The sequence below is a fragment of the Eleutherodactylus coqui genome, chromosome 2, assembly GCF_035609145.1.
Source record: "Eleutherodactylus coqui strain aEleCoq1 chromosome 2, aEleCoq1.hap1, whole genome shotgun sequence".
In the NCBI taxonomy this organism is placed as follows: Eukaryota; Metazoa; Chordata; class Amphibia; order Anura; family Eleutherodactylidae; genus Eleutherodactylus; species Eleutherodactylus coqui.
In genome coordinates this window covers 172,323,700-172,347,999 of record NC_089838.1, presented here as the reverse complement: position 1 = coordinate 172,347,999, position 24,300 = coordinate 172,323,700, and the positions used below count along the sequence as shown (strand labels likewise).

Genomic DNA, 24,300 nt, shown 5'->3' with positions numbered 1-24,300 from the left:
TTTTCTCAGCCCAGTGATTTGCAGACATAAAGTCTGGCAGAGATAGTACCAACAATCACTGATTTGTCTGGATGAAAAGTTTTATAAGAGGAAAAAAAAGGCAATTAAATTGTTCTTCATCTGATTAAAACAACCACACTACATATTTGTACTAGATCATTTTTCCAATTGTAAAGCGCCAGTAAAAGCATTTACTTGTGATGTTGTGTTTTGCCTTGTCTGTACGGATTGTTTTTTTCTCGACATGAGTTTCTAAGTTATTTTTCCTATTTAACTCCTATTAAAAAAACATTTAAGGGTGGTTTTACATCTGCGTTGGGGGTTCCAGTTTTCTGCTTCGTTCTGAGAGCAGGAAAGGGTATCCCCGGGCCGAACGGGTTTGTCTTATGACAGAACTGCATAGTGCCGAACGAACTCCAAACACTATATTCTGTTTGGTTTCCGTTCAGCTGCTGCATGCACCAACACAGATGTCAAACCACTCTAAGAGTAATATAATGTGAGGGGTTAAATGTTAAAAAAAGTACTTTTCCTAAAGGCCAGCTTACAATGGTCAGTAATATTTAAGGAGTTATCATAACAATCATTGACCAGTTTTAATCAATCAATCATTGCTTTTCATAGGTCAGGCCACAGCGAAATCCATATTTAATTGAGAAACGGAAATGCTTCTTGTAGTGAAATTTACAGTAAGCATTGGTTTCTAGCACATGGCTTTCCTGGGGGAGCCATCACTAAACAGCTACGATGCTACTCACCAGCTGGAGAGGATTTTTCTCTCCACTGGAAGCAAGGATCCTCCTGATGAAGATGAACATGAGATCTCTGATATACAGCTTTTCAAACTACCAATTTGCCTGTGGTTTGAAAACTCATGTAAAGTTGGTTTCAAACGAGTGGAATATTTCTGCAAGATGCATTGAAAGGCGCAGGAAACTCCTCACCAAAATGCTCATGTAGACCTGTAGGTATTGGAGCAGAATTCCACAGCTGCAGATTAAACTGTGTTTTTTTAGTCAGTTTAATGGAAATATTCCGCTTATCTGAAAGCATCTCAAAGGGACTTTTACCAGTAGATAAAAATGCATGCCTTAAAAAAAGCAACGTGCTATACTATACAGTCCACATATTATAACTTACTTTGAATTCTACGACTGTATGGATCATCAATGCGGAAAGCTGGGTCTAAGACACGATAAATAACCTAGATTATGAAATAAAAACATGTAAAAATGAAAACTATATATTCTATATAACAGATAAATTATTGTATATTAGCATACAATAAAAATGTAAACAATGTACCTCTCCCTCAGTAGACGGTTCAATATCGGAGTATCGGGAGTCACAAATTATGTCATCAACTTTTTTCATTGGGCCGACTGAGATTCCAGGAAAGGAAGATTCGCAATCATATGCAAAATATCTATATACGTTCCATGTTTTCCCAAAATCTGACGATCTTTCAATTAACATTGCACCTGGACGGAAAGTCTGCAAAGAGCGAGAGAATTTCTTATAACAGACATCTGCTTGTAGAACTGAACTATTGAAATTTATAGTTTGACCAACAAAAAAGCTCTTGGCAAGATATTCTCAAACATGAAAGCCTGCCAAAAAATAGAAGAGCACAACTAACATGTAGCAATGGAGCACGGTATGTACATTAGGAAGCATATGTTATTTCCTGACATCTGTCTGGATCTTAGACAAAGACACTTGTATGCAGATGTTGTGCCTCAATAAACACGCAGCAAGGGGATTAATACACTCCCTTGACTAAATGCACAGAAATCACTTAACAGCGGAGATAAACAATGTAGCACAGATCACAATAATTCTATTCTGAAGGCATTTCCGCTTTGTAAGTTCCCCTTCACTGGTTGCAATGCATAATTGTCTTAACAATAGGCCCTTATACTGTACAAGTAAATCACATACTAGTAGCTATTGTATCCACAAGGAGAAGTCATGGATTCCTAACCTTAAAGGTCATGATGAGATGAGTGAAATGGAATTCTGCTTCAAGATCCAGCTGGACAGTGACATTTTCCAGACCTTTGTAAAGAAACAGAAATATATCTTATCTTCTGAGAACCAAGTGATTATTTTGTGAATATCTTGCTTAAAGTTGTCATATAAGAAACAGTAATTTTTATGTGCACAGTGAGTTTATGATGAAATGTACGTCGAAGAATCTTTGTGATCAAACATATTTATCACTTATCCATAGAATAGATGATAAATGTATGATGGCTGAGGGATCCGCTGCTGGGGTTTTCATCACTCAGTAAAATGGGGGTTCTAAGTCTCCCCATTCCACCTCACCAGCATGACCACAGTAAGAGGAGTTTGAATGTATCATCAATGAAGCTGTTGCTTCCTTCAAGCTCTATGACAGTTGTGGAAACAGTTTGATGAAAGTAGAAAACCATTGTCTATTATTAAAGAAAATGTGCAGATAAGTTCCTAAAAATAATAGTATATGTGCAGTACACCGTAGAGACAGAATAGTGCAGAAGGAAATAACTCAATGACAAAAGCACAAATACTTCATTGTCAAAAGGTTTAGAATCTTTATTATAACAGATCACAATAATTTACCATTTTCTGACTGCCACCAAAGATCAAGGCGATTTGGGTCGAATGTAGTGACCACATTTTCTATACGATGACTCTCTGCATTAGTCTCAGAGTCATAAGGTGTTCTTGAATCACATATGAAGCATTTCTTTTCATCCTAGAAAAAAAACACATAAATAAAAAAAATAAAAAAAATCTTGGTATTTGTATAGCGCCAACTTATTCCGCAGCACTTTCAGGTAATTATTACTTATTACCCCCCACCAAGCTGGGTTCTCATTTTACCGACCTCGGAAGGAAGGAAGGCTGAGTCAACCTTGAGCCACATACTATAGTTTATACGTTTTTATCAAAGTATACATTTAAACAAGGCTTTAAGTTGAAGTCTCTACTTTAATGTTATTCTGCAAACAAAAAAAACCAAAAACAGCACATTCATCAGCTATAAATTCACATACATAATATGATAAACAGAAAAAGAATGATGACATGGGAGCAAGCTAGAATTCATTGTAATTGCTTTTATCGGATTAACACATGCAGATTTATGATCAATCAGATCAATATCCTTAAAGGGGTTGTCTCGCGAAAGCAAGTGGGGTTATACACTTCTGTATGGCCATATTAATGCACTTTGTAATGTACATCGTGCATTAAATATGAGCCATACAGAAGTTATTCACTTACCTGTTCCGTTGCTAGCGTCCCCGTCTCCATGGAGCCGTCTAATTTCAGCGTCTAATCGCCCGATTAGACGCGCTTGCGCAGTCCGGTCTTCTCCCTTCTGAATGGGGCCGCTCGTGCCGGAGAGCTGCTCCTCGTAGCTCCGCCCCATCACGTGTGCCGATTCCAGCCAATCAGGAGGCTGGAATCGGCAATGGAACGCACAGAGCCCACGGTGCACCATGGGAGAAGACCTGCGGTCCACCGTGGGTGAAGATCCCGGCGGCCATCTTCGCAAGGTAAGTAAGAAGTCACCGGAGCGTGGGGATTCGGGTAAGTACTATCTGTTTTTTTATTAAACCCCTGCATCGTGTTTGTCTCGCGCCGAACGGGGGGGCTATTGAAAAAAAAAAAAAAAACGTTTCGGCGCGGGACAACCCCTTTAAGATCTGTTTGTTGTGCCACACAGATATGTTGCTGGGATGGAAGAAATCCTTGTCCTTCACATCTTCTATGATCTTTCTAGAATAATATTTTCCACAAAGGAGTTGTCATTCAGTGTACACGCTCCAAGCATGGTCATAAGAATAATTAGTAAAGATTTGTAACCCTGGAATACTGCTCTGGGTGAAAATTCACCCTATTAAATTGTCAAGAATTTCTAACTGGAAACAGCACCAGAGTGCTATTAATTTAATTAATTTTATTACAATAAAACTGTATTAAGCTCCTATATGCATGATGTATTTGGCAATTGTTGTACAACTACTTGTGAAAAATAAAGTGTTGTAATAATGTCTGTCCGGGATGATGTAGTATTGCAGGGTTAAGGCCCATTCACATTGGATGAATGTCAAGCAAGCGATGCCCGACACTCGTCCCCACACATACTCGCTCCCGTGCTGTCACACAGGAGCAAGTATCGCTGGCTTGCTCACAGAGCGGCCAGCAGGGGGCAGGGCGGCTGGAGGAGATTTCACTCCTTGCTCTCCCCCGTCCCTGTCTGTTCACTTAACACAGCGGCCGTTCAGGACTGAACGGCTGCTTTTTACACTAAACGATCATTGTTCAGGATTTTAAGCAGCATAAAATCCTGAATGATCATCGTTCAGTGTAAACAGCCACTGTTGGAACGGCTGCTGTGTTGAGTGAATGGAGAGCAAGGAGTGAAATCTCCTCCAGCTTCCCTGCCCCCTGCTGGCCACTCTGTGAGCGAGCCAGCGATACCTGCTCCTGTGTGACAGCACGGGAGCGAGTATGTGCGGGGATGAATGTTAGGCATCGTTTGCCCGACATTCGTCTACTTTCAATGGGCCTTTAGGCATGTCACTTAAGGTTTCTGTTCCAAGAGACAGATGATTTTTAATTTGGTCAACAACCATTTACACACACCAATTTAGACTGACATTAGTCTGATTGTATTAACCAGTGATTGTTAACTTTAATGCAGTATGGGAACCCCTGAAAAGTGTTTCCAATTCTGAGGAAAGGCTAATGCCATACCAGCCTCAAAGAAGATTGGTGTTGGGATGGGGAAAAGCGTTCTAATTCTTGTCCAATGTTCTAATCTATCTCAGGATTTCTGGGGAACCTCATTGGGAAACACTGGCATAAACACAGGACATAAATCCTAAAATAGTTATAGAGGCTGCAGCAACATTGAAAGTTATCCCCTATACACAGGAAAGGCGATAACTTTCTGATCGGTGGGGTGACTGACTACTGGGAACTCCACTGATCCCAAGAATGGGGTCTCTGAATAAATGGAGTGGCGGTTGAGCTCTGGTCCTTTCATTTAAATGTGACTGCTGAAAATAGACGGGTATAAGCACTCAGTTATCTCCAGTAGTCCCAGTAAAATGAAAGAAGCAGTAGTAGTGCAACAGGAATGATGGGGGTCCCAGTGATCAGCCCTCCACTGATTAAAATGTATCTCCTATTCTGTGGAAAGGAAATAAATTTAAATGTTGGCAAAATTCCTTTACAAGCAATGGTACAAGTGTTGATTATGATTGATATCTGTTTTCCCTTAAGATCCACTTATGCAGGACGAGTGTCCGGCAAACGATGCCCGACACTCGTCCCTGTGTGTCCGTGCTCCTGCACAGGAGCTAGTAGAGCTGGCTGGGTCACGGAGCGGCCAGCAGGGGGGGGCGAGGCAGTGCACGAGATTTCTCTCCTCTCGCTCCTCTGCCCCCTCCATTGAGATAACACAGCGGCCATTCGCTACTGAATGGCCGCTGTTTAAACTGAACGATGAGCTTTATCGCTCCTTTTTAATGCTGCATAAAAGATCAGTGATGAAGCTCATCGCTCATTGTACAGTTTAAACAGCGGCCATTCAGTAGCGAGCGGCCGCTGTTTTATTTCAATAGAGAGGGGCGGGGGAGCGAGAGGAGAGAAATCTCCTGCACTGCCCCGACCCCCTGCTGGCCGCTCCGTGACCCAGCAAGCTCTGCTAGCTCCCGTGCAGGAGCACAGGGGCAAGGAAACACAGGGACGAGTGTTGGACATCGTTTGCCCGACACTCGTCCTATTTAAATGGGCTCTTTATCCTAACAGAAGCACAACCAACGTCTTGTTAAATCCTATTGGTTGTGCTACTAGGGGAAGTAAGGGAAGTGTTGATTATGATTGATAATCTGTTTTCACTTATAGCCCATTTACATGGGACCATTATCATTCAGAATCATTTAAATTCCCACGCTTCCACTGAAATTGACTGGTAATCATCCCATGTAAAGGCATCCTGTAAATGAAGGACTGAACAAAAGTTGTTCACCCGTTCACTTTTAAACGAGAGTCTATTTATGTGAATGGAGGCAGGAGGGGGAAGAACACTCCCCGGCCCCCTCCACCTTCATCTAGCAGCAGTCTGAGCGATGTCCAGCCCGCTCTGCCTCCATTCACTTAACGATGCCCGTTTCTGTGTAAAAGCATAAGAACAATCATTGGTGAATGACCTGTTGGGCATCTGGGCCTGACAGGTTGTCCAGTGTAAAAGGACCCTTAACTGTAGAGAGATCAACCACAGTTTTTAAACTACAATGACAGAAAACAATGTGCTCTATGTTCTATCATTAATGACTAGAGATGAGCGAACACCAAAATGTTCGGGTGTTCGTTATTCGGAACGAACTTCCCGTGATGCTCGAGGGTTCGTTTCGAACAACGAACCCCATTGAAGTCAATGGGCGACCAGAACATTTTTGTATTTCGCCGATGCTCGCTAAGGTTTTCATGTGTGAAAATCTGGGCAATTCAGGAAAGTGATGGGAATGACACAGTGACGGATAGGGCAGGCGAGGGGCTACGTGTTGGGCTGCATCTCAAGTTCACAGGTCCCACTATTAAGCCACAATACCGGCAAGAGTGGGCCCCCCCCCCTCCCAACAACTTTTACTTCTGAAAAGCCCTCATTAGCATGGCATACCTTTGCTAAGCACCACACTACCTCCAACAAAGCACAATCACTGCCTGCATGACACTCCACTGACACTTCTCCTGGGTTACATTCTGCCCAACCGTCCCCCCTCCCCCCCCACAGCGCACACCAAAGTGTCCCTGGGCAGCCTTCAGCTGCCCTCATGCCACACCACGCTCATGTCTATTTAGAATTGCGTCTGCCATGACGAGGGACCGCAGGCACACACTGCAGAGGTTGGCACGGCTAGGCAGCGACCCTCTTTAAAAGTGGCGGAGCGATAGCCCACAATGCTGTACAGAAGCAATGAGAAATAGAATCCTGTGCCACCGCCATCAGGAGCTGCACACGTGGGCATAGCAATGGGGAACCTATGTGCCACACACTATTCATTCTGTCAAGGTGTCTGCATGCCCCAGTCAGACCGGGCTTTTTAATTCATAGACACAGGCAGGTACAACTCCCTATTGTGAAGTCCCTGTCGACCCACAGCATGGGTGGCTCCCTGGAACCCACCGGCGGTACACAGAAATATCCCATTGCATTGCCCAACACAGCTGAGGTAGTAATGTCGTGCTTAATGCAGGTGGGCTTCGGCCCACACTGCATGCCCCAGTCTGACTGGGGTTCTTTATAAGTGTACAGATGTAGTAAAAACTCCGTGTGCACCTACAGCATGGGTGGGTGCCAGGAAGCCACCGGCGGTACATAGAAATATCCCATTGCATTGCCCAACACAGCTGAGGTAGTAATGTTGTGCTTAACCCTTTCCAATCCAATTTGTATATGGTTTTCCTAGGGGGCTTACTCTTTTTCTGCTGTTATACAACGGCGCTATATGCTGGCTAAAGCTAGTACTGCATGAGCTGACACGTAGGATAGGCTCCGACAGCAGAGAGGCTGGCAATATACAGTAAGAGAACCCCGACGGACGTCTACCAACAACGGAGCTGTACAGCCTTAAACCCTAATGTCTTCACAGGTCACACAGTGGACTGGAAAGGGTTAATGCAGGTGGGCTTCGGCCCACACTGCATGCCCCAGTCAGACTGGGGTTCTTTACAAGTGGACACATGTAGGTTAAACTCCCTGTGGACCCACTGCCTGGGTGGGTGCCAGGAAGCCACCGGCGGTACATAGAAATATCCCATTGCATTGCCCAACACAGCTGAGGTAGTAATGTCGTGCGTAATACAGGTGGGCTTCGGCCCACACTGCATGCCCCAGTCAGACGGGTTCTTTAGAAGTGTACAGATGTATTAAAAACTCAGTGTGCACCTACAGCATGGGTGGCTCCCTGGAACCCACCGGCGGTACACAAAAATATCCCATTGCATTGCCCAACACAGCTGAGGTAGTAATGTCGTGCTTAATGCAGGTGGGCTTCGGCCCACACTGCATGCCCCAGTCAGACTGGGGTTCTTTACAAGTGGACACATGTAGGTTAAACTCCCTGTGGACCCACTGCCTGGGTGGGCAACACAGCTGAGGTAACGTCAGCTGTAATGCAGGTGGGCTAAAAATTAATTTGATTACACTGTAGGCGAGGGCCCACAAAAATTGCTGTATCAACAGTACTAATGTACATCTCAAAAATTGGCCATGGCCAGCCAAGAGGGCAGGTGAAACCCATTAATCGCTTTGGTTAATGTGGCTTAAGTGGTAACTAGGCCTGGAGGCAGCCCAGTGTAACGAAAAATTGGTTCAAGTTAAAGTTCCAATGCTTTTAAGCGCATTGAAACTTATAAAAATTGTTCTGAAAAATTATTTGAGTGAGCCTTGTGGCCCTAAGAAAAATTGCCCGTTCAGCGTGATTACGTGAGGTTTCAGGAGGAGGAGCAGGAGGAGGAGGAGGAGGAATATTAGACACAGATTGATGAAGCAGAAATGTCCCCGTTTTGGATGGTGAGAGAGAACGTAGCTTCCATCCGCGGGTGCAGCCTACGTATTGCTTACGTATCGCTGCTGTCCGCTGGTGGAGAACAGAAGTCTGGGGAAATCCAGCCTTTGTTCATCTTGATGAGTGTTAGCCTGTCGGCACTGTCGGTTGACAAGCGGCTACGCTTATCTGTGATGATTCCCCCAGCCGCACTAAACACCCTCTCCGACAACACGCTAGCCGCAGGACAAGCAAGCACCTCCAGGGCATACAGCGCTAGTTCAGGCCACATGTCCAGCTTCGACACCCAGTAGTTGTAGGGGGCAGAGGCGTCACCAAGGATGGTCGTGCGATCCGCTACGTACTCCCTCACCATCCTTTTACAGTGCTCCCGCCGACTCAGCCGTGACTGGGGAGCGGTGACACAGTCTTGGTGGGGAGCCATAAAGCTGGCCAGGCCCTTAAAAACTGTTGCACTGCCTGGGATGTACATGCTGCTCGATCTACGCACATCCCCTGCTACCTTGCCCTCGGTACTGCGCCTTCTGCCACTAGCGCTGTCGGCTGGGAATTTTACCATCAGCTTGTCCGCAAGGGTCCTGTGGTATAGCAACACTCTCGAACCCCTTTCCTCTTCGGGAATCAGAGTGGGCAGGTTCTCCTTATACCGTGGATCGAGCAGTGTGTACACCCAGTAATCCGTAGTGGCCAGAATGCGTGCAACGCGAGGGTCACGAGAAAGGCATCCTAACATGAAGTCAGCCATGTGTGCCAGGGTACCTGTACGCAACACATGGCTGTCTTCACTAGGAAGATCACTTTCAGGATCCTCCTCCTCCTCCTCCTCCTCCTCCTCAGGCCATACACGCTGAAAGGATGACAGGCAATCAGCCGGTGTACCGTCAGCAGCGGCCCAAGCTGTCTCTTCCCCCTCCTCCTCATCCTCCTCATGCTCCTCCTCCTGTACGCGCTGAGAAATAGACAGGAGGGTGCCCTGACTATCCAGCGGCATACTGTCTTCCCCCGCCCCCGTTTCCGAGCGCAAAGCAGCTGCCTTTATGGTTTGCAGGGAATTTCTCAAGATGCATAGCAGAGGAATGGTGACGCTAATGATTGTAGCATCGCCGCTCACCACCTGGGTAGACTCCTCAAAATTACCAAGGACATGGCAGATGTCTGCCAACCAGGCCCACTCTTCTGAAAGGAATTGAGGAGGCTGACTCCCACTGCGCCGCCCATGTTGGAGTTGGTATTCGACTATAGCTCTACGTTGTTCATAGAGCCTGGCCAACATGTGGAGCGTAGAGTTCCACCGTGTGGGCACGTCGCACAGCAGTCGGTGCACTGGCAGCTTACAGTGATGTTGCAGGGTGCGCAGGGTGGCAGCGTCCGTGTGGGACTTGCGGAAATGTGCGCAGAGCCGGCGCGCCTTTACGAGCAGGTCTGACAAGCGTGGGTAGCTTTTCAGAAAGCGCTGAACCACCAAATTAAAGACGTGGGCCAGGCATGGCACGTGCGTGAGGCTGCCAAGCTGCAGAGCCGCCACCAGGTTACGCCCGTTGTCACACACGACCATGCCCGGTTGGAGGCTCAGCGGCGCAAGCCAGCGGTCGGTCTGCTCTGTCAGACCCTGCAGCAGTTCGTGGGCCGTGTGCCTCTTCTCTCCTAAGCTGAGTAGTTTCAGCACGGCCTGCTGACGCTTGCCCACCGCTGTGCTGCCACACCGCGCGACACCGACTGCTGGCGACATGCTGCTGCTAACACATCTTGATTGCGAGACAGAGGAGGAGGAGGAGGAGGAGGAGGGTGCTTTAGTGGAGGAAGCATACACCTCCGCAGATACCAGCACCGAGCTGGGGCCCGCAATTCTGGGGGTGGGTAGGACGTGAGCGGTCCCAGGCTCTGACTCTGTCCCAGCCTCCACTAAATTCACCCAATGTGCCGTCAGGGAGATGTAGTGGCCCTGCCCGCCTGTGCTTGTCCACGTGTCCGTAGTTAAGTGGACCGTGGCAGTAACCGCGTTGGTGAGGGCGCGCACAATGTTGCGGGAGACGTGGTCGTGCAGGGCTGGGACGGCACATCGGGAAAAGTAGTGGCGACTGGGAACTGAGTAGCGCGGGGCCGCCGCCTCCATGATACTTTTGAAGGACTCAGTTTCCACAACCCTATACGGCAGCATCTCAAGGCTGATGAATTTTGCTATGCGGACGGTTAACGTTTGAGCGTGCGGGTGCGTGGCGGCGTACTTGCGCTTGCGCTCGAACACTTGCGCAAGCGACGGCTGAACGGTGCGCTGAACTACACTGCTGGATGGGGCCGAGGACAGCGGAGATGAGGGTGTGGGTGCAGGCCATGAGGCGGTAGTGCCTGTGTCCTGAGAGGGGGGTTGCATCTCAGTGGCAGGTTGGGGCACAGGGGGAGAGGCAGGGGTGCAAACCGGAGGCGGTGAACGGCCTTCGTCCCACCTTGTGGGGTGCTTGGCCATCATATGTCTGCGCATGGTGGTGGTGGTGAGGCTGTTGGTGTTGGCTCCCCGGCTGAGCTTTGCGCAACAAAGGTTGCACACCACTGTTCGTCGGTCGTCAGGCGTCTCTGTGAAAAACTGCCAGACCTTAGAGCACCTCGGCCTCTGCAGGGTGGCATGGCGCGAGGGGGCGCTTTGGGAAACACTTGGTGGATTATTCGGTCTGGCCCTGCCTCTACCCCTGGCCCTGGCCACCGCACTGCCTCTTGCAACCTGCCCTGCTGATGCCCTTGACTCCCCCTCTGAAGACCTGTCCTCCTGAGTAAGCGTTGCACACCAGGTGGGGTCAGTCACCTCATCGTCCTGCTGCTCTTCCTCCGAATCCTCTGTGCGCTGCTCCCTTGGACTTACTGCCCTTACTACTACCTCACTGCAAGACAACTGTGTCTGATCGTCATCGTCCTCCTCACCCACAGAAAGTTGTTGAGACAGTTGGCGGAAGTCCCCAGCCTCTTCCCTCGGACCCCGGGAACTTTCGAATGGTTGGGCATCAGTGACGATAAACTCCTCTGGTGGGAGAGGAACCGCTGCTGCCCAATCTAAGCAGGGGCCCGAGAACAGTTCCTGGGAGTGTTCCCGCTCCTGAGCAGGTGTCATTGTAGTGGAGTGAGGAGGCTGGGAGGAAGGAGGAGCAGCAGACAGAGGATTCGGATTTGCAGCAGTGGACGGCGCAGAACTGCGTGTTGACGATAGGTTGCTCGAAGCACTTTCTGCCATCCAGGACAGGACCTGCTCACACTGCTCATTTTCTAATAACCGTCTCCCGCGTGGACCCATTAATTGGGCGATGAATGTGGGGACGCCAGAAACGTGCCTCTCTCCTAATCGCGCAGCAGTCGGCTGCGACACACTGGGATCAGGAGCTCGGCCTGTGCCCACACCCTGACTTGGCCCTCCGCGTCCTCGGCCGCGTCCACGTCCTCTAGGCCTACCCCTACCCCTCAGCATGCTGTATTACCAGTGATTTGATTTCACAGGCAGGAAATAAATTGGCGCAAGACTGCAGGCCAAATATAATTTTTTCCCTTTTTGGAAAACGAAAGGCCCCACTGCCTCTAGTGAATGAATAATCTAAGTTTAATAACTGTGCTGTGTCCCTGCTAATGTGTCACAGAACGTGAGGGTAGCAGAGTTATTATAACTCTGGCAGAGCAGGTATTTTTTTTCCCAATTAAGGAAAGCAAATGGCGAAGCCAGCAGTAAAGCGTAGCTGGGTGCGTATGATTTAGCAATGTTTTTCACGCAGCTCACACGTGTCCACCGCCCGTAAGGACGGACAGAGGCTGGACAAATAGATTTGTTTCCACTTGTTTTTCCACCAAAAGGCAGCACTGCGTATATTCAATGAACATGAGAAGTTTAATAACTGTGCTGTGTCCCTGCTAATGTGTCACAGAACGTGAGGGTAGCAGAGTTATTATAACTCTGGCAGAGCAGGTATTTTTTTTCCCAATTAAGGAAAGCAAATGGCGAAGCCAGCAGTAAAGCGTAGCTGGGTGCGTATGATTTAGCAATGTTTTTCACGCAGCTCACACGTGTCCACCGCCCGTAAGGACGGACAGAGGCTGGACAAATAGATTTGTTTCCACTTGTTTTTCCACCAAAAGGCAGCACTGCGTATATTCAATGAACATGAGAAGTTTAATAACTGTGCTGTGTCCCTGCTAATGTGTCACAGAACGTGAGGGTAGCAGAGTTATTATAACTCTGGCAGAGCAGGTATTTTTTTTCCCAATTAAGGAAAGCAAATGGCGAAGCCAGCAGTAAAGCGTACCTGGGTGCGTATGATTTAGCAATGTTTTTCACGCAGCTCACACGTGTCCACCGCCCGTAAGGACGGACAGAGGCTGGACAAATAGATTTGTTTTCACTTGTTTTTCCACCAAAAGGCAGCACTGCGTATATTCAATGAACATGAGAAGTTTAATAACTGTGCTGTGTCCCTGCTAATGTGTCACAGAACGTGAGGGTAGCAGAGTTATTATAACTCTGGCAGAGCAGGTATTTTTTTTCCCAATTAAGGAAAGCAAATGGCGAAGCCAGCAGTAAAGCGTAGCTGGGTGCGTATGATTTAGCAATGTTTTTCACGCAGCTCACACGTGTCCACCGCCCGTAAGGACGGACAGAGGCTGGACAAATAGATTTGTTTCCACTTGTTTTTCCACCAAAAGGCAGCACTGCGTATATTCAATGAACATGAGAAGTTTAATAACTGTGCTGTGTCCCTGCTAATGTGTCACAGAACGTGAGGGTAGCAGAGTTATTATAACTCTGGCAGAGCAGGTATTTTTTTTCCCAATTAAGGAAAGCAAATGGCGAAGCCAGCAGTAAAGCGTAGCTGGGTGCGTATGATTTAGCAATGTTTTTCATGCAGCTCACACGTGTCCACCGCCCGTAAGGACGGACAGAGGCTGGACAAATAGATTTGTTTTCACTTGTTTTTCCACCAAAAGGCAGCACTGCGTATATTCAATGAACATGAGAAGTTTAATAACTGTGCTGTGTCCCTGCTAATGTGTCACAGAACGTGAGGGTAGCAGAGTTATTATAACTCTGGCAGAGCAGGTATTTTTTTTCCCAATTAAGGAAAGCAAATGGCGAAGCCAGCAGTAAAGCGTAGCTGGGTGCGTATGATTTAGCAATGTTTTTCACGCAGCTCACACGTGTCCACCGCCCGTAAGGACGGACAGAGGCTGGACAAATAGATTTGTTTCCACTTGTTTTTCCACCAAAAGGCAGCACTGCGTATATTCAATGAACATGAGAAGTTTAATAACTGTGCTGTGTCCCTGCTAATGTGTCACAGAACGTGAGGGTAGCAGAGTTATTAACTGTGGCAGAGCAGGTATTTTTTTTCCCAATTAAGGAAAGCAAATGGCGAAGCCAGCAGTAAAGCGTAGCTGGGTGCGTATGATTTAGCAATGTTTTTCACGCAGCTCACACGTGTCCACCGCCCGTAAGGACGGACAGAGGCTGGACAAATAGATTTGTTTTCACTTGTTTTTCCACCAAAAGGCAGCACTGCGTATATTCAATGAACATGAGAAGTTTAATAACTGTGCTGTGTCCCTGCTAATGTGTCACAGAACGTGAGGGTAGCAGAGTTATTATAACTCTGGCAGAGCAGGTATTTTTTTCCCAATTAAGGAAAGCAAATGGCGAAGCCAGCAGTAAAGCGTAGCTGGGTGCGTATGATTTAGCAATGTTTTTCACGCAGCTCACACGTGTCCACCGCCCGTAAGGACGGACAGAGGCTGGACAAATAGATTTGTTTTCACTTGTTTTTCCACCAAAAGGCCGCACTGCGTATATTCTATGAATAATAACTGTGTTGTGGCCCTGCCTATACAATTCTTTCCCTGCAGTATCAATGGAGGGTGGAATGCTCTGCAGAGGCGATTTTGAGAAGCCCCAAAAAAATGCAGCACAGCTAACAGCAGCCTGGACAGTACTGCACACGGATAAATATGGCCCTAGAAAGGACCGTTGAGGTTCTTGAAGGCTACACTCACTCCTAACACTCTCCCTGCCTATGCAGCACTTCTGTCCCTAATGCCAGGTGCAACGCTCTGCAGAGCCGATTTTGAGAAAAAAAAAATGCCACTGCTAACAGCAGCCAACACACAGCTATCAGTGGCCCTAATAAGGACCTTTGGGGGGTCTTGAAGCCTACACTAACTACCAATTCTTTCCCTACAGCAGCTCCGGTATAAACAGCACTGTCCCTCATCTAACTCACCAGGCATCTGAGGCGAGCCGCGGGAGGGGCCGACTTTTATATTAGGCGAACACCTGATCTCGCCAGCCACTCACAGCAGGGGGGTGGTATAGGGCTTAAACGTTGCAGGGGGAAGTTGTAATGCCTTCCCTGTCTTTCAATTGGCCAGAAAAGCGCGCTAACGTCTCAGGGAAGGAAGTGAAAGTAACCAGAACACCGCATGGTGTTCGTTACGAATAACGAACATCCCGAACACCCTAATATTCGCACGAATATCAAGCTCGGACGAACGCGTTCGCTCATCTCTATTAATGACCAAAAGAGGGAACAAAAGAGTTTGCTACATACTGCATTCAGTAAGCTCATATGCTCTCTATAATGGCAAGAATGTATTATAGCTATGTCTATGCCGTAGGATTCTAGGCTTAAAATAAATATTTGGAGCACTTTTGGCTACTAAGTTTAAGGAGCATTAAGGAGCTGTAGCATATTTTTTTGTCACATTTGCAGCCTTTTTAGTCACCAGCTGGGGCGCTGTTCCAACTCATCTAGCAAGCTTTTGATTATCTTTCATTGTACAAGGATTTTAGAGAAATGCATAGCATTCAGCTAAGGCCAGGATGTATGTACATACGTATCTTGTCACGATAATATCTCAGAATTAAATACATACTCTCCTTGCTCTTACTTGTTTCTGTCATGAGAAAAAAGTTTGCCCCAGTATAATCATGGGTCACTAGGTCACAAATAATCTACTTTAATTGACGCTCTGCTGTGCTGCACCTCCTCCTTTCCTGCTCACAGCACCATGACAGGCTTTATTACAGCAGCTTGTCTCTAAGCAGACAATCTTTGTCACAGAAACTACAATGGATTAAACTGCTGTGGGAGTTTATGCCAGAAAATTAGTCATAAGAAAAACGTATTTACAGAAATACAGACATAAGCCACTTTCAGTCAAGCGTATTTTACCTCCGTATTTGGTCCGTGTTTTGCAGACCGTGATGCAGAGCTAATAAAGCAATGTATCTATTCACTTGGCCGTATTTTTATGGCAGTATTTTGAAAACGCAGCATGACCTATTTTTGTGTATTTGCCTCTGTATTGCTATTCTTTTCTATTGGGCAGATACTGATCCGAGTTACGGACGTGTTTCTATACACTTGTCTAAAAGAAGTGAGTGAAAAAATGTACAAAGACACAACTCACAGAAAAGGAAGCCAAACATGTTTACCAGACATGTTTCAATATGACAAGGCAATCCAACTCAATAGATGATTGGAACTAATAAAACCTTCTAAAAAACAAAATATAAGTTCCCTTGCCAAAGCTACTTATGGACCTAACTTTTTGAGAGATCTTTAGTATCCATCACCTAAAATCTACAGAAAAGACTCCTATGATTCGCTCCTGAGAGGGACGTGCGAGACATGGGACTCCCTGTGAGAAGAGTTAGGTCGCCTGCAGACGGCCGGGCCATATCCCGCTGCGAGAATTCTCGCAGCTGGACCAGACCCGAACCTCTGCAGGGACCAGCGTGGCACTCACCTCTCCCGCGGCTCCGGCTCTTTGATGTGGTGGCAAATAGAGCATGCCGCAATTTGTTTTCCGCGCATGATTTTCTAATGCATTCCTATGGCAGAGGCCATGGGCAGAAATTCTGCGGGAAATCCTGCTGTGGAATTTCCGCCCGTGTGTAAGGGGCCTTAGCGCCACACCCATCGTCTACAACACCCCTGAATCTAATCCACAACATTATAGGTATAAAACGTGATATACACACAGAATTAATCTGGACATACCTTAAGGACCTCTTGGTATCTGATATTTGGTTACAGTGTCAGAAGGGAAACACACAATTAACAGAATGGTTACTTTCTCAAACATCATGCCTCTTCCTTCAACCATTGCAACCAATAAATCTCTCCAGAATACTTACTAAATTCATTTAAGCATATCCATCAACTTGCCCTCTTTCCCAATTAGACTCCGGAGGGAGACACAACACTCCGTTGACACTCACTCAGAACACTGCATGGTGTTTCCCAATTGGAACACAATTATCACTTGACAGTGTCATACTAGTAGAAGAATTGGGATCCTTAAAAGGAAATTTATCAACACCCAAAAGACCACCAAGGCAGCATATATCCTCTCGTGGTAAAAGGAACTTAATATTCAACTGTCGGACAGAGACGTTAAATACATTTTGGGGAATTCACATGGATTTTCTAAATGTATTAGGTTGCAAGAAAACCATTTTAAACTTTTGACCAGATGGTATAAATCACCAGGATGGCTTTATGCTTACAAATTAGCTGACTCCCATTTATGTTGGCAATGCAGCAGTCAAATTGATTCTTTAATACATATTTGGTGGCACTGCCCAGATATACATCCATTCTGGGACCAGATTGAAAAAAAAAAGATACGCAACATATTAAATGATAGCTTCAGACTCTCCCCCGAAAATGTGATCTTATCTAAACCCTCTTCAAATTATAGACCCTCAAAATCTAGAGGCCCATTTACACAGGATGAATGTCAGGAAAACGATGCCCAACACTCGTCATTGTGTGTACTCACTCCCATGCGGTCACACAGGAGCGAGTATCACTGGCTCGCTCACAGAGCCGCCAGAATGGGGCTGCGAAAGCTAGAGGAGATTTCACTCCTTGCTCTCCCCCGCCCCTCTCCATTCACTTAACATAGTGGACGTTCAGTACTGAAAGGCTGCTGTTTACACTGAAGATCATCGTTCAGGATTTTATGCAGCTTAACGACCGCTGTGTTAAGTGAATGGAGAGGGATGGGGGAGAGCGAGGAGTGAAATCTCTTCCAGCCGCCCTGGCCTTTGCTGGTCGCTCTGTCAGAGAACCAGCGATACTCCCTCCTGTGTGACCGCTCAGGAGCGAGGAGCTAGAGGAGATTTCACTCCTTGCTCTCCCCCGCCCCTCTCCATTCACTTAACATAGTGGACGTTCAGTACTGAAAGGCTGCTGTTTACACTGAAGATCATCGTTCAGGATTTTATGCAGCTTAACGACCGCTGTGTTAAGTGAATGGAGAGGGATGGGGGAGAGCGAGGAGTGAAATCTCTTCCAGCCGCCCTGGCCTTTGCTGGCCGCTCTGTCAGAGAACCAGCGATACTCCCTCCTGTGTGACCGCTCAGGAGCGAGTACACAAAGGGACGAGTGTCAGGCATCGTTTGCCTGACATTCGTCCGGTGTAAATGGGCCTTAACCTTGTAAGCCACTGAATTTCTGCTGCAAAGTCCTTGATCAATACCATGTGGAAGCAGACAGAGGCACCTACATATAACCAATGGGTGTGTAAATTAAATTAAATTAGGAGACTTGAGGAACTAACAAGTTGGGCTAATAGAACCCATGAAAAATTCAGGATTACCTGGGACCCATGGTCTAAACTGATCTAGTCCTGTATACATTTTTTTAGAAGTAATAGAAAAATACTTTTTCGCACTTAATTAAACAATCTCTATGTCCGTATGCGTATTGATTCATCAGGGTGTACCACATAGGAGGATTCCTTTTTAAAAGTTCTAAACCTTTCCCTTTTCACTCTTGAACCCTTCCTTCTCCCCACCCCCACTTCCTACTGAGAGCAATCTAGCATTTATTTAATAATATGCAAAAGGTTATGGTTAATGTTTTGAACATGCATTCATCTATCTTCTATTATTTTAAATCTAATAAAAACCAAATTTACAACAAAAAAAGAAAAGGAAGCCAATTAAGCACCACCTGAAACTACAGGGCAGGCTCAATAACCATATCCCCTAGTAGCATGCAGAAAGCCAGATTGCAATATGAGGGAGCTAAATGTTCATTGCAGACTAATGAGCAGCCACTCAACTCAATCCAGATTAGGCCATACACTGTAAAATTAGAGTGTTCTTAAAATAGTATAGGGAAAAGCAAATTCCACGCAGATCATGCAGATATTTCAATTGCCGATTAAAGACCTACATGCCAAGAACTGCAAAAAGGCTGATCAGAACTGACCTACCACCATAGAGCAAAGAACTATCAGTTCTGGCTCAATTGCAAAAAAATTGACACATATTGCAAATATTTAAGAAAAGTCAAATTACTTCACTTTTTAAAAGGAACAAATATGAATAGGTATGACTGGGCCTGGCACGACCATGATATATTCTCCTCTAAGCAAGAACATACATGTACATAGCCAGCGGGGTTCCAAACCTAAACCAAAAATGACATCCCCATAACATGTAAGAGAGAAGGATGGCATGAACCATTTCTGGTTATTTTGCCCTCACTTATTTAGTATTATTATTGTGCTTATGGATATGGGAGGCCCTGGTCAGATTCACATAGCCTATAGTAAAGTGAGATGAGACCAGCCTGAGCTGGGATCCCTATTGCCATGGGCTGTATAGGAGCCACAATAATATGTACACTGTTACCATTAAAGATATTAACCGTGCTTCAGTAAAAAAGGAAGTTACAGTGATTAGGAAATGGTCTAGACACTGCTATCTTGTGCACTGGAAAACTCAAGTTTTCTGGAATGTACTTCAAAACAAAGCAGGAAATATCAAGCCACAAAGCATACTCCAAAAATCTGTTTTGGTGTGACCCATTGTTAGTTGTTAATACTACATTTTTGGAACAGAAAAAATTAAACTTCTACATTGCAGAATTCCTACAGTGATAAAACCCAAATGAATAATCAACAGCTTCTTTAGCAACCTGCATTTTCTATGGAGCATTGACGAAATTGAGAATAATTTTTGCACCCACCAAAAAAAAAGGAACATATTGATGAAAAACAAGCAAATACTGGAGCTCAATACAATAAGGCTGCCTGCACACGGCAGAGCCGGATTCTGCATTTGGGATCCCACAGCGGAATCCGACCCTGACAGCAGCTGCGTCCCCGCGTTCCTGTAATTTCTCTTCTTCATTAGTACTGCAGATGGACCCTGTGGCTCGCCACTGGACATGCGTAGTACCAATTTTTTTCTATTTTTTCTTTCCCAAGCCTTCGCTAGGCAATGACGCAGAATCCATGACATTTCACAATGTTAATTGACTTCAATGTAAGCCGTCCATGCGGACACCGCACAAAAATAGAGAATGCAATGGACAATATTTGCTGCGGATCCGCGGTGCGAACACCTGCCGCGGATTCCACAGCAAAAGTCTGCCTATGTGCAGGCGGCCTAACACAAACATTAAAAATCAGCATTGTTTCAAAATACATATAGCGTACAGAACATGAAATTAATGTACCTTGACAGATAACCATATTGGAAAACATAGTAACAATACATAGTAACATACATAGTAACATAGTATACTAGACTGAAAGAAGACAATGTCCATCTAGTTTAGTCTATTTAACCCCCCCCCCCCTTGTTGATCCAGAGGAAGGCAAAAAAAAAACAATGAGGCAGAAGCCCATTTAGCCAATTTCTTGGGGAAAAATTCCTTCCCGACTCCATACTGGTAGTCAGAATAATCCCTGGATCACGTATGAAAGTTCCTACCTGACCCCAGGGCAAAGAACCCAGCTGGTTATTTAATGTCTATATCTTATAATATCATAGCACTTTAAAAAAAGGCGTCTAGTCCCCTCTAATGTAGATGTTAATCAAGGAATTATTTCTTTATACTGTTTTATACTGAATTGAAGCCTTAACTCCTTGAGTGGCGGGTTTCCTACCACCCAGTCAGACCCACCAGGGCACGTTTTTTAAAATGGTCTAATCATAGAATTTCAACTAATTTTGCAGTTGCGTCTCAAGAGCCATAACTTTTTCATTTTTCCATTGACATAGCCATATAAGGGCTTGTATTTTGCGGGACAAGTTGTGATTTTTTAAACAGGGGGGAGGGAAAAAAGAAATGGGGGGGGGGAAGGGGGCCATGTCATTAAGGGGTTAAATAATGTATTAACTTCCTTCTCTGGGTCATTACGACGCATGGATACCACATGTGTGATTTTATTTTTGATTTTTTACAAAGTAAAGGGAGACAAGTGTTTTTATAATTTTTTTAAAATAATTTTTTTACTTTTTTTTTTTTTTTTTGGTCCCTTTAGGGGACTTCCACAGGGACCCATCAGGACCCCCTGATCACATTCCGGGGGTCCGATGGTGACAGCTCTTTACATGCTGCAGTGACAGCCCTTTACATGCTGCAGTCACATAGACTGCAGCATGTAAAGGGTTAACACAGCAGTGATCGGAGGTTTTCTCTGATCTCTGCTCTAAGAGCTGGTACCTAGCTGTCCTCTAACACCCAAGCACCAGCTCTCCCTGCCACAGAGACCATCGGCTTGCTTCTGACAAGCCGATGGTCTCTATGGCAACCTGTAAACAAAGCAGAAGACTTAGAAGCAGGAGATTGCCGGCAGATCGGCAATATCTTCTGCTGGTTTTTCAAAGCCCTTGCTTTGTTCTCTGTGGGTCTGTGCAGGCAGAGCACACTGTCACAGCTTGTGGCATTGTGCTCTGCAGCTCCCATAGTGATACATAGCCCGGAAATCTTCCAGGCTATATCACTATAGGCAGTGGAGCTTGTTCCCGAAAATTTCTGGGCGTGCCACTCAAGGGGTTAAAGGGGCATTCCCATCTCTGGTTCGAAATTGCAAAACAATGCATTCACCCACAATATGTTTATTTCCAAAATACTCTGTTCTCCAGATATTGGAGACATTGATTCCTCTGCCTTCTGGTTGTTTACTGCTTGCTGCTAAGAAAACAGACCATCTCTTAGAAAGAAACTAGTAATTATTAGGAAATTATATAGTACCAGTGTTTCTGGGGGCCAATGCGCCACACAGCTCTGCTGCATGCATGTCACGCACACACAGCTCTGCTGCATGCACATCTCACACACACACACAGCTCTGCTACGTTGCTTTCACATGAGCTGCACGCTATTTACGAACTTCAGCAGCTCGCTAAGGAGACATGTTTACTCGTAGCTTTTGCATATCTGCTGCACAAGATTTACAAACTTTAGCTGGTGGCTGAGGTGAAATTGTGGCTTGTCGCTGTGTCATGTAAGCTGCATTAGCTTCACGGCGACGTTAAACCCTCTGTGGTGAGAGGTTTGCACGACAGCAATGGTTAGTTCCAACATAGGACAACGGTTGATGATTAGATGAAGGCTGGACTGGTGTTGGTGGCATTAGCACTTGAGATGACAGCATATCACGTTCAGGAGATGTGAAGATAGTGGGGAAGGACTATGCTTCAATGTTGTTGGTCAATATGCACTGCAAGCTATGTATGTGGACATTTGTGAGGTCTCATTTTTGGAGTCTCCACACAGGTGTCCAGCTGTCTCAGAACCAGCTACAAGCTGCCAGACTGAGTACTGCTATATCTATAGCAACTGAGGCCAATGGGGTTGTGGGGGATGTAGTCCACACATAATCCCTCATACAGTACACAAGGAGGATAAAGGACCTGTGATGACATCATCATCATGTGATCAGGGCGTCAGAGCTAAGAGCTAGTAACTGACATTCACAAGTGCTGTCAGACTCTGCATTCAACTCACACACAGACGACAAGTGGTCATTATTAGTTTGACAACAGAGGATGACGGCGCTTGCGCACTTCTACTCCTTTCTTTCACTTAGTCTGGTGGCTGGGATCTCAGTAACTCATGCACACTAGCTCCCGGTCCAGCCACCAGTTACCATTGTGCTCTGCTATTTATTTTCATAGAAGAGATGGTCTGTTTCCCTGGCAACAAAGCAGTAAACAACCAGAGGGCAGAGGAATCAATAGCTGCAATATCTGGAGAATGGAGCATTTTGGAAACATACATCTTATGAGTGAATACATTGTTTTGCATTTTTAAAACACATTGACGTAGGATTCCTGAGATGGAAATAACCCTTTACATGACATTTAGATCTGCAGTATTTCAAACTGTAACCAGACAATGTAGGCTGCAATATATTGTGGTGATACAAAGTAAACTAAGGGTTAATGCAGGAAAGAAAATGGTCTTTTAGTCAAAAAGCAGAGTAAACAAAGTCAGGAAACACTTTGCAGATGCAACTGTTCAAACAATGCGTATGTGTGTGAATGTCCACATTACACCCAGCCCACAGCCAGATGTTTTCTGTTCAGTGGGAATGTTGAGGGGGAGAGCTGCATCCATGCCTGGGAAGATCTACATATCCCCCATAGGACACATTGCAATCAATCTCTATTGCTCAAATTTCGTGGGAAAAGAATTCTATTACCAAGTGTGCAGACAGTAATGGGAGTAAAATTTAAGAGGATCTAAAAAGGGGGATTACCTGGAGATGGCTGACAATACAGAAGGATTCAGGTTTCTGGATTCCACACGTAGAAGATGCAAAAAGTTGCTCTGAGCGTCCTATTAACAAGTCTCCAGTGGCTGGATAGCAGCTGCCTTCAGCACAAACATGGCTAAAATCTGGCTCTTGAGAGAGGGCAACTCCCACAATGATAACTAAAAGAAGTGAAGTAAAGACAGTTATTCAATAAATGAATATATTAAGTCACAAAACCTAATAAAAAAGCTGAACAGATGGGCATGTTTTAGCCCCGGTATGCAGTCGGGAAAATCGCGGCTGCATAATAGGATGACATTAAACCATTGAGTTCAATGGTTCAATTTCCAGTATTGGGATTTCCGCACATTATCACTATGCACGACAAAAGATAGGACTTGCCCGATCTTTCTTGCATGTAGTTAATACGTGAAAGAAAGATAACGCTGGACCTATCTTCTCGTTTTTTCCCCCCTCAAACTCGCTGCAAAATTCTGACGCAGCCATGAACAGGGGGCCTAAAGGAAATTCATTTTCTCTCCTTCTACTTTCTGTAAACATATGGTCATATCTCCCGAGGCACTGGGTATTTTTTACTCATTTTTATCCTGTACTTCATGCTTCCGAGATTTCTATCGGTGTCCCATTGATGCTCTCCTTTTCTGGATGCTTGTATGACCATTGGCTTTATGACCAGGATCCATCAGATAATTTATAAGCAAACGGGGACTTCAGATCTGACAAACTGCCCCACCCTAGGGCAGCCCGATCACGCCAAGAAAGTCACCTCTATTTTACTGGTGCATTTTGGAATCTATCTATCTTCCTACTCCAGAGGTGCTGCTCTTTTTGATTATCTCTCTAATGGGATTTATTCCTGTTTTGGGAAAAATAGCCAGATGAAATATTAAAAATATAGTTGAGTGAAATTTCCTAAAAAGGATGGTTTTTAATACCCAATTAATTATCTAATGTATGATCAGGTATAGCAGCTTATACTGGCCAGCATATGGCTGAAGAGATGAATCACAATTCTATTTTATAAAGCTGTGAAAATTCTGTTCATGTAACAGCAAAGTAAAGTCCCTACCTTCACCACACAAAAGCACTCAACACTGATCAGTTAACCATACAGAATTCCACAATGCAGTCAACTTCAAAGACTAAAACAAACATTTGGAATCAATAGTGTTCCTTT

At 45.5% G+C, this 24,300-nt stretch overlaps 1 protein-coding gene across 1 annotated transcript in view; it reads right to left on the bottom strand.

Annotated features, from left to right (window-relative positions):
- LAMB1 (laminin subunit beta 1) overlaps positions 1 to 24,300 on the bottom strand; it is an 83,404-nt gene that overhangs the window by 48,322 nt on the left and 10,782 nt on the right. The window contains exons 3-7 of the mRNA XM_066591918.1: positions 23,106 to 23,281; positions 2,605 to 2,740; positions 1,985 to 2,058; positions 1,306 to 1,494; positions 1,141 to 1,204 (exon numbers count right to left, since the gene is read on the bottom strand). Coding sequence (XP_066448015.1) covers positions 1,141 to 1,204; positions 1,306 to 1,494; positions 1,985 to 2,058; positions 2,605 to 2,740; positions 23,106 to 23,281 — 639 coding nt within the window. The remainder of the gene's footprint in view (positions 1 to 1,140; positions 1,205 to 1,305; positions 1,495 to 1,984; positions 2,059 to 2,604; positions 2,741 to 23,105; positions 23,282 to 24,300) is intronic.